This window comes from Macrobrachium rosenbergii, chromosome 8 (assembly GCF_040412425.1).
Source record: "Macrobrachium rosenbergii isolate ZJJX-2024 chromosome 8, ASM4041242v1, whole genome shotgun sequence".
Classification (NCBI taxonomy): Eukaryota; Metazoa; Arthropoda; class Malacostraca; order Decapoda; family Palaemonidae; genus Macrobrachium; species Macrobrachium rosenbergii.
The window spans coordinates 11,046,351-11,056,350 of record NC_089748.1 but is presented as its reverse complement, the minus strand read 5'-3'; the positions used below and the strand labels follow the sequence as shown (position 1 = coordinate 11,056,350).

The 10,000-nt window shown below is 38.3% G+C and overlaps 1 protein-coding gene across 4 annotated transcripts in view; it reads left to right on the top strand.

The window, feature by feature from the left end:
- LOC136840602 (E3 ubiquitin-protein ligase ZNRF3-like) overlaps nucleotides 1-10,000 on the top strand; it is a 714,205-nt gene that overhangs the window by 696,800 nt on the left and 7,405 nt on the right. For all 4 annotated transcript variants that reach the window (XM_067107284.1, XM_067107281.1, XM_067107280.1 and 1 more), the window contains 3 exons: nucleotides 7,458-7,733; nucleotides 8,367-8,508; nucleotides 9,538-10,000. The exon at nucleotides 9,538-10,000 is cut by the window's right edge and continues 250 nt beyond it. In XM_067107284.1, the coding sequence (XP_066963385.1) occupies nucleotides 7,458-7,733; nucleotides 8,367-8,508; nucleotides 9,538-10,000 (881 nt within the window). The remainder of the gene's footprint in view (nucleotides 1-7,457; nucleotides 7,734-8,366; nucleotides 8,509-9,537) is intronic.

The following is a 10,000-nucleotide window of genomic DNA, read 5'->3' as shown; positions in this document are numbered from 1 at the left end:
ATATATATATATATATATATATATATATATATATTGTGTTTGTGTGTATGCGCCATCAGCGAAATTAAATAGCGTTGAATTTCGTTAATACTCAGATATATGCGTTGAAGGGCTTAATGTTAGCAAGTCGGTCAGACACACAAATACACATACATACATACACTCACACATCACACGCACATATGTACACACACACACACACACACACACACACACACATATATATATATATATATATATATATATATATATATATATATATATATATATATATATATTTGTTTGTTTGTTCGATTTTTGCTTCCTGTTTTTATGCGTTGCGTAATTCGTTGAGAAAAAGAAATTGTTGTTTCATGATTTGCCAAGTTGAGCGGATAATTCTTATTCGTTTTGTAGTATTCATTACTTCAAGATCTTTTCGCTCAGGAATTTTGTAATTGTATGTTTGTGGACGCGTTTACGTTTACATGAAAGTTGTCATTATCATAGCCTGCGATATTTCTTCCATCTCTTGTCTTGTAATGTTTCTTATGTACATGCTCTTAAATCTAAACGTTAGGAGACGTAACATAGTACATTTTATAAACAGTTTTGTCTAATCATTCTATAATGTTAAACGTTTTTATTTAACACATTTCCAAGTGCACCAAGAGTTTCGGAATGTTAAGCGTTTTTATTTAACATATTTCCAAGTGTACCAAGAGTTTCGGATCTATTTTAACTGACATAAGTGTCTTTGTATATTCTTTTGAAGTTTGTCTGCAGAAATACGAAAGAGAAAAATTATGTCTAAAGAACATAGAAGATGAGTCCACTGTGGGGCGATAAATCTGGAGAAGGAAATTGAAGGAGACTTCAGATGAACAGAAGAAGAAGAAGAAAAGTTGGACAATGTAAATGTGTGTATGGAGTCTTTCGGATGTTTTCTCGGCTGGGCAGAACAAAGTTTTGTCAGCCTTCAAGTACTTGACGATTGCTGCAGAAAGTAATAGGGCTTCTTATGTCTCGTGTTAAGCCACCTGTGGCGTTTTCTGAGAATTATCTCAGAAAATCTCTCGCTTGAAACTTTGTGTTAGAAATTCGCGTGAGGATATCTCCCTTCAGCTTCGTCTTATGTAAAACACTGCATAGTAGAAAGCCGGATTGATCATCTCATGTACTTGAGGTTGTCAAAGAAATTTGGATATTTCTATCCCTCGGCTGTTGTTGTGAAGTCATAAGCTGACTGGTTCACTTTCATGTTGTACCGAGTGACAAATAACGACTTGTAATAACGTCACGACTGCTTGTATTACCACCGCTACAGATAGAAGGTAGAGTCGTGCGCTCTCCTTCTTGTGTTTAAGATTGGGTTTTAGGGGATTTGTTATTAAGGCTGTTTTGCAACAGGCAAAAGACACCGAAAAGGACCCTTATGCGCTGTTCAGACATCTTTGCACCATCTGGGGTTCTTCAGACGTCTTCTGATCTTTTCGCTTTTTTGTCCCTTTGTTAATCTCCGCTTTATTTTAGGCGTCTGTACAACTGACTTTTAATTTCCTTCTATTTATAGAGCTGTGGCCACGTAATGAGTTTATACAGTAGTATTCATTGTTCGCGTAGGCAAAGAGCCTGCCATGTCGAAGTTTGAAGTAAGTGATCTGTGACAAGTTTTCCCCGTAGAGTTTATCACTTGGCGCCGGCTGCGTGTGTTAGTTCGTTGGTGTGCGAATTGAAGTGCTATTTTAAGATGGAAGAGATTACCCGGCGGGATTTGTGTAGTCTCGGCACAAAGTAACAATGCTTAGCACTGTTTAGGGGGCTCTTGCCGCCTTTTGCTTTTATGAGGATCCTCTATAAATATCCCGAATGCAAATCGAGGATCGTTAATCTAGCCATAGGCTCAGCAGACAGGATTCTGATTTTGTGCTGTTCTCAAGTTTGTGCTTTATTTTTCTTTTAGGTGATTTTATTTGAATGATTATTGGTTTTGAAAAAGGAGGTTCAGTAAATTTTAGATTAATCTTACTGTCCCGCTGTCTCTGTAAATCGTTTTCAAATTCCTTAGTTAAATAAGATGATTTTTAGTCGACTACAGAAGAATGTTTGTTTTTATGTAGCAAACTTAAATTTATTCGTCAAACCTGCCAGCAGTGAAAGCGGTCTCATGTCTTTTGTGGGTAGGTGTTCTGTTTCATCTTATGTTAATTTCTATTTTTTTAGACATGAATGCAAGTTGGTTTGCTCTCTCTCTCTCTCTCTCTCTCTCTCTCTCTCTCTCTCTCTCTCTCTCTCTCTCTCTACACACACGCACACACACACACATTCTTCCTATTCTTTGGCAATTCGTCGTGTCAAGATGCGTATCTATGACACCCGGAGGAGGACTTCTTAGAATGCTGTCGCACTCTTCAAAGCAAAGTCCCAGCTTCGGCAAGGACAGACCAGATGGGAGAACTATCTCTCTCTCTCTCTCTCTTATGCATTCCTCGCCATCTTTGATGTTACTATGCCCCCATACCACGTTCAACGTCCCCACCCCCGTATCTTTGAATCTCTTAATTCCCGTGTGCCCTCCCCATTTTGACGCCTCTTTTCCGCACTTTTTTATCCTAAACTGACCCCCATTGCACTCACAGATTTGAATGGCACTTGCTAAAATGTCCTCTCTCTCTCTCTCTCTCTCTCTCTCTCTCTCTCTCTCTCTCTCTCTCAAGAGTAGCTCCTTCAGTGGATTCCTTAGTTGTAATGTTTACATGAGACCAGGTGTACGACATGTGGATATGGCTATGACGAACAGAGAAAGACGGAAGCCTCTGTCGTCCTCGTCGTTCGTTCCCGTCAGTTTGGTGGCGTTAGGCATTCGAACGTCGCCTTGCATGCCAAATATCTCACTGCCTGCTTACTCTCTCTCTCTCTCTCTCTCACTGCTCTCTCTTAATCAATCCGGCAATGTGTATTTAATTCCCAAGTCAGAGTAACTTCACTGCGTCCAAAAATTACAAGTAACACACACGGGAATACCTCGACAGCATAATAACTAATCTCTTAATCATAGTGGTCCAAAGTACGGAGAACATATTATAGAGAATGTCAAAAGTGCGTATGAACAAAGCTCTTACTTTTAACGCCTCGTATTGTCTTTGTTGGAATATTCTCTCTCTCTCTCTCTCTCTCTCTCTCTCTGTCCTTCCCTCAACCTTGTCTCCTCCTGTGCCGTACCCGCAGTCCCTCCCTACCCACTCCCTTCCTCTGTAAGATCAAAGAGTGGAAATAAACTACAGAACTTCCCAGGAGAGAGAGAGAGAGAGAGAGAGAGAGAGAGAGAGAGAGAGAGAGAGAGAGAGAGAGAGAGATAATGGAAGGACGAATGGCAGGGCATGTATAAGGCAATCTTCAGATCCATTTTTTCCTCCTTGTTTAAGGCGGCTTTCTTTGATGTCCGTGACCTGCTTACTCCTCTCTCTCTCTCTCTCTCTCTCTCTCTCTCTCTCTCTCTCTCTCTCTCTCTGCCGTTCTTTCTCCAATCATCTGTCCATGATTGGCTTAAGAAGTTGAGTATCATGGAACTAATATCTAAGGTTGACTGCAAATCAAATTTGAGAAATGTCACTTGCTCAGAGGATTAATGTATTACTCATCATCTATGCGTTAGCTGAATTCTTCGTTTTTACGGATTCAGTGAGTAATCCTTATGAAGATACTATTAAGTAACCCAAAACTTGTGTTTGCTGATGAGACTCAAACATGACATATTAAAGTATTTCCTACTTCACACTATCTCTTCCATTGAGTAAGCTTGATGTGTATTGCACAGACATCGATTCACATTTTTGACTTAATAGGTTTTCTATTATATAACGTCAGATGGTTGCTTTATAGTTGTTAAGCCCGCAATTGCCTTGTTTTCACATTGATGATGATGAATGCGGTAACGTGAAGTGAATTGATGGCTTTTGTTGATTGCGAGAAGGCATTTGACAGCGTCAGCCGAGCAATATTATGGAAGGTCTTACGTCACTATGGCATTCCCTTGAAATATGTAAAGCTAATTTAAATTATCCATGAACGAACGAGACATAAAGTTAATGATGATGGGGTCTTGTCAAGTGAATTTATAGTAAATAGTGTGGTGCTACAAGGGAATGCTATTTCACCTTCGCTGTTTGGCACTCTCATAGATTTTGTACCGAAAATTGGTAAAAGAAGGTAGAAAAGGTTTAGATTGGGATAACGATAAAAAGTTGACAGACTTTGAGCATACAGATGATGCTGTTTTAACCAGCTAAACACCACTTACGGTTTACCAAGATAGCTTGACATAATAGATCATATATGTAGAAAGGGTATTAAGTAGATTCAAGAAAGAATAAATAATTAGACGGAGGAAGGAGTAGGCTAATGAGGTTAAACTTTCAAATACTTAGGAACAGTGATGTCCAGTATGGGGTTTCGTGGGTTGGAATTTAGTGGAAGACTAGAATAGGCCAATGGAACAAATAGTTAAATAAAATTGGGAAATCAAGTAAATAGAAATTGCATACTAAAGTAAGAATGTACATAAATCCAGTACGATCTGTAGCACCGCAAGGACATGAATCTTGGTATGATACTGAAAGCTAACAATAAGATTATTTCTATATGAGAACAAAGCTTTAGAAAGAATATTGGGACGCAGATGGCAGGGTAGAATTAGATATGATATCAGTAGGGAAACTACGGAAGTTTGATTTGTAGATGAGATATGATGAAAGGGAGATGGAAGTGGCTTGGACATGTCCTTTACACAGCCCCTAGGAGAAGAGTACGTGTTAGCGTCGGCTGGGATCCTGTGGGCACCAGAAGAGCTAGAACACCCAAACCCAGTTAGATGAGAGCTATGAGAAAGGAAACTGGATGTGAGCGGATATTTGTTGAAGATGAAGCACAGGAAAGACGTGAGTGGCAGAATTTCATAGAGACCTTTTGTGTCACATGGCGATGATGATGACAATAAATAGAAATTGCTTATTACAAATCTATCAGTATTAAAGGCCATTTAGAAAGCTAGTGACTAGGATGGACTAATAACATGCATTGAAAATATTGAAAAACCTTTGCTTGGCCATTTACGCTCTAAGAATGACAAAAGTAAGATTTGTCGGGGTATAAAATATTCTTATACCTTTCACAAGAAGGGATAGGAATAACGGAATACATTGCCGGCTTTCCCGTATTCTAGATGGCCTAAAAATGACACTTCAGAAGGTATACAGTAGTTGAGCGATGGATTTGATTTCACTTCTCCGTCTGAGGAGGATCTTGGCTGTGAGGAAGATCCCTTTTACTCTGCTCACTATGCTTCTGCTAGAATATTCGTGATGTTTTCAAAAGCGAAAGTGAAGTTACTTGTTGGAAATCATTTCTCCTTGGCCAGTGACAGATGGGAAAGAGATCAATTTTGGTAAAGATAATATTCGCCTGAACTAACACATCATTAAACGATTAAGAAAACCTTTCGAAGTTCACTGAAGGAGCTTGGCTGAACAAGATGTCCATAAACAGTCTTGTACTTGTTTTGATAAATGAATTTAAACTAACGACGCGTTGACAAAGGATGTATGATGAATGAGACATTAGCAAAGGAGCTTGAACTTGATTCTGGTAAAGGAACTAGAGCGAAATAGACGTTGGTGAAGGGCATATGACGATTGAGCTGTTGATAAAGGAGCTTAAACACGTTTTGATAAGAGATGAAGGGCGAGTAAATCTGCGTTGCCTTGTAGAAAGACAGGCGTGAGTGACCGTCATATAAATCATGAGAGAATACGTGACTTTCCCTCGCGCGCGGGATTATGCATGGCGTACGTCAAATCCCTTTGGTTCATTTTAGGCCTTTGTTCGTCTGCAGTACACCAAGACTTTTTGTATTAAACTTTTGCAAATCTCGGTTCATTTCGCTGTGGTGTTTTGTTTTTTCGTGTTCTGCTTTATTTCATTTTTTGACGGAGGAATATTAATTACTTTGCGACTGGAATGTTGGTGATCATGTAGCAATTTTTTATTTTATATTTTGTTCTATTTGTCTCTGATGAGTCTTATGCGTGCATCACATAATATACTCTATTGCAGTGATGAATATCTTCTCTTAATGTACAGTACATGAAGACAACATTGATGATTTTAGTGAGTATTTCATTTGTACATCATTAGATTACCTGGTAATGTCTTGTATTATAACAACATTGAACTTGCGCCATTTTTAACGAAAAGTTATCTTGTTACAATTTAAGCACTATAATATATAAGTTTGCTTTGTTATATATATATATATATATATATATATATATATATATATATATATATATATATATGTATGTATTTACATATAATTTATATAATACTAGGAGAGACTGGTGTGAAGTGAAAAATTTGTTTGCGGTTAATTTTAAAGACTTGGTTTCCCTGTCTATGGTAGATTAATTTTGGATGTAGAGAACTAAACAACCGAGAACATCTCCTTCATTAAGTTACTCGTTGTAGCATCCTAATATATAGCAGCTCAGTTATAGGGTATTGACAGAAATTGAACGCGTAAGCGAGTACTAATTTGGTGTCCTCTCCCAACACGTTGTTATGGAGAGGCTTTGCCGTTGTCTAAATCTGGCACCAAGTGAACTGTTTATCATCACGGATGTGCAGTTGTGTTTTCAGCAAGTGTTTTTTTGTTTGCGTAACTTTCACTGCACATTGCATCTAAGCATAGAAACTCTGCGGGCCATTATACCCAAAGTTGACTTACGCATGCGTTACTTCATAATTTGATTTCCGTAAGTTACGTGATGACAGAGTAAACGGAAAACTCATGAAACATTGATGTTCTTTGGCTTTAGTACTGATACAGTCTCGTTCTCGGATGCTATATATTGTTTTTGAATAAACAAATGGGTACTTCTGAAGTTGACTAATTGAGTATCTGTAATAGGCTATATATATGTATATGTATATATATATATATATATATATATATATATATATATATATATATATATATATATATATATATAATGTGTGGATGTGTCTGTGCATGTAGGTAAATAGAAATTTTTATAAACAAAGGGATATTGAAAAAAAAATCTTCACTTTTCTTTCCTTTTTATTCTTTGTAATAGGAGCATATAGTCAGAGAGCTCGAAATTTCCAGCCATGTAAAATAAGTTTCCATATCTTGAATGTTTTCAGAAGAAATTCATGTAACCAGCATAGTAATGACATCATATCATAAGTCAGTATTGTTAATTAATGAAGCTGAGTTAATGTGCTTGGAAGAGTAAGAAGTCTGAGATTCCTTTAAGTCTCATGTTGGGGTGATTATTAAAACGGAGGTGAATTACCCAAAATATAAGGGTGTTTATTTGGCAGTTACTTTTTCTGGCTGGACCAGTGTTTCGTATCTGTTATTTAAATTGCTGTGACTTCTCTTACATTTTTCCTTTCAGAATACGTTGGCGCAGCAAGCTAAACGGGCGCTCTCCCGCATGGAATGCAAACGGTATAGAGAAAAAAAGAAAGACGAGAAGCAAAAAATTAAAGTTAAGCTCAAGAAGAAAAAGAAGATTAAAGTCACCACGGGCGAAGGAGGGGGAGGAGGAGGTGGGGGTGGAGGAGAGGGGGACTCAGCGAAAAGAGGTGACGGAGAAGAAGAGGAAGATGATGACGAAGAGGAAGAAGAGGAAGGCAGTCATGAAATATCCGTGTTGTCCGAAGGTCCTGAGGTAAGAATTTCTCTCTCTCTCTCTCTCTCTCTCTCTCTCTCTCTCTCTCTCTCTCTCTCTCTCTCTCTCTCTCTCTCGTTAATAGGATCTCACTGATATAAGAGTATTGGAGGAGGTGGAGAGGAATTGGTGTTGCGTCTTCACCCTTTCCTCAGAAACATAGAAACTTCATAAGATAGATGTCCCGACTTAGTTTTGCTTACATAGAATTATTATGCATAATTTGCGGAAAAAACAAGCTGATGCAGTTTAACTATTATATTAACTGAGATATAGAGCCCTTCAAAGTAAGATTTACCAGTTAGAGAAAACTCCTGAACCTCACACAAGAAGGAAAGCCTATGTGGAATACAAAGGATACCTAAATATTACCTACACACTCATATATATACACATATATATGTGTGTGTATATGCTGTATATATATACATATATATATATATATATATATATATATATATATATATATATATATATATATATATATATATATATATATATATATATCTGTGTGTAGCACACTTATACATGACATTTTTCTAAGCAACTTACTTGGTTTCGGATGTTTTTCATTGTAACTGTGAAATAACTAAATAAAATTAAGTCTCCGTACTTTACATATATCCCCACCAGGTATGTGTCGTGTGCTTGGAGGAGTACAGACCTCACCAGGAACTCCGTGTATTGCCTTGTAAACATGAATTCCATCGAGCTTGTGTTGATCCTTGGCTCTTACAACACAGGACGTGTCCTCTTTGTAACTATAATATTATAGGTAAGAACTATGGGGAATCCTGTAGATTCCTACAGTCTCAGATTTCAAGACAAGTAAATGTTTCTATCTTGGGGATTCTTTAAAGCATTTTATTGTCTGTAAGAAGTATATCATTATTCTAGTCCTGTGCATTTTCCGAACTCCCATTAGATCTAGGTCTTCATCTATCGCCTTTTCCACGATTTTCTAGGCCCTCTCACAGGTCTTCGTACTGCTATTTCCTTGCCTACTGCTGTTCTAGCTCATCCTCACCCTTCTCATTGCATGTCCAAACCATCTGACTAACTCATCCTCACCCGTTCTCATTGCATGTCCAAACCATCTCAGTCTTTGAGATTTCAGTCTTTTCCATTGTCTGAATACCTCATCTTTTAGCCAGTTTCCCCATGTGTAACACGATCTTCACACTTTACTTTGACGATTTGTCTTGAAATTCTAAATTCGCACTCTTTCAGAAAAGTTTTTCCAGTGATTGTAAATTATATAAAATATATGTATATGTAATTTTTAAATAGTTTAAAATTTCTTGACTTTTCACACATTTGCACTTAATTCTTTTTCAATACTGGCATTTTTTACAGCCATATTTATGCATCGGAGGTTTTATTTTATCGCTTCTTCAACTTTAGTGTCTTCCAAAAGTAATGGTTTTCGTTTTGTACGCTGTTCAGCATTATTGGCCCTTCGCTCCGCTCTCTTTTTCACCATGGGAAATACAGGCCAACATGTCCACATACTTCGTTTCATCATGTTATGCTGAACATTTTATAGTAACCTACTCATGCTTATCAAATGCTTGCAAATTCATTTTATGCTCATTAGTTGCCTGTCAACAATTTTTGGTTTTACAAATGAGTGTCTAAAGCTTTCACAAATTGTCAGACGCAATTCAGTTTTTCCTCATTTTGTACGTAGCATCTTGACAGTAGATAATGCAAGTTCACTTTTATGTATACCTGTGAGTTGGCCATGCTATGGTGATTCTTGGAGCACTCATCCTCCTCCTCCTCCTCCTGCTGTCCATTTCAGAGGGATGTTACGAGAGCCCACCGGTGACTTGCTCGTCAGGATCTGTCCTCACGCCTGCTCCTCACCTCTACAGTACCCCGGCCCACGCTCAGTATGTCTTAGCACCCTCTAATGCAGCCCATGGGTGTGGGCATCCTGGGTGTACTGTCCATGGCATCCATGGGTATGCTGGAATAACATATACCCCTTTACCTCCAGGGTATATCAGCCCTCCGCCTGGGTATACGAGCCCCAGCATTGGGTATGCCAACCCTGATCCAGTGTACACGGGTATGATTAGTGGTTATGCCAGCCCTTCAGTTGGGTACAGCAGCCCCCCTGCAGGATATAATACCCCTGCAAGTGGGTATATGAGCCCAAGTGGTAGATGTTCCAGAGCTGGGCATGCCAGCCCACATGGAGGTTATCTTGGTAGTATTAATGGATGCGGTACCTCAGTGGGGACGGGGTATGGTGTCAGTTC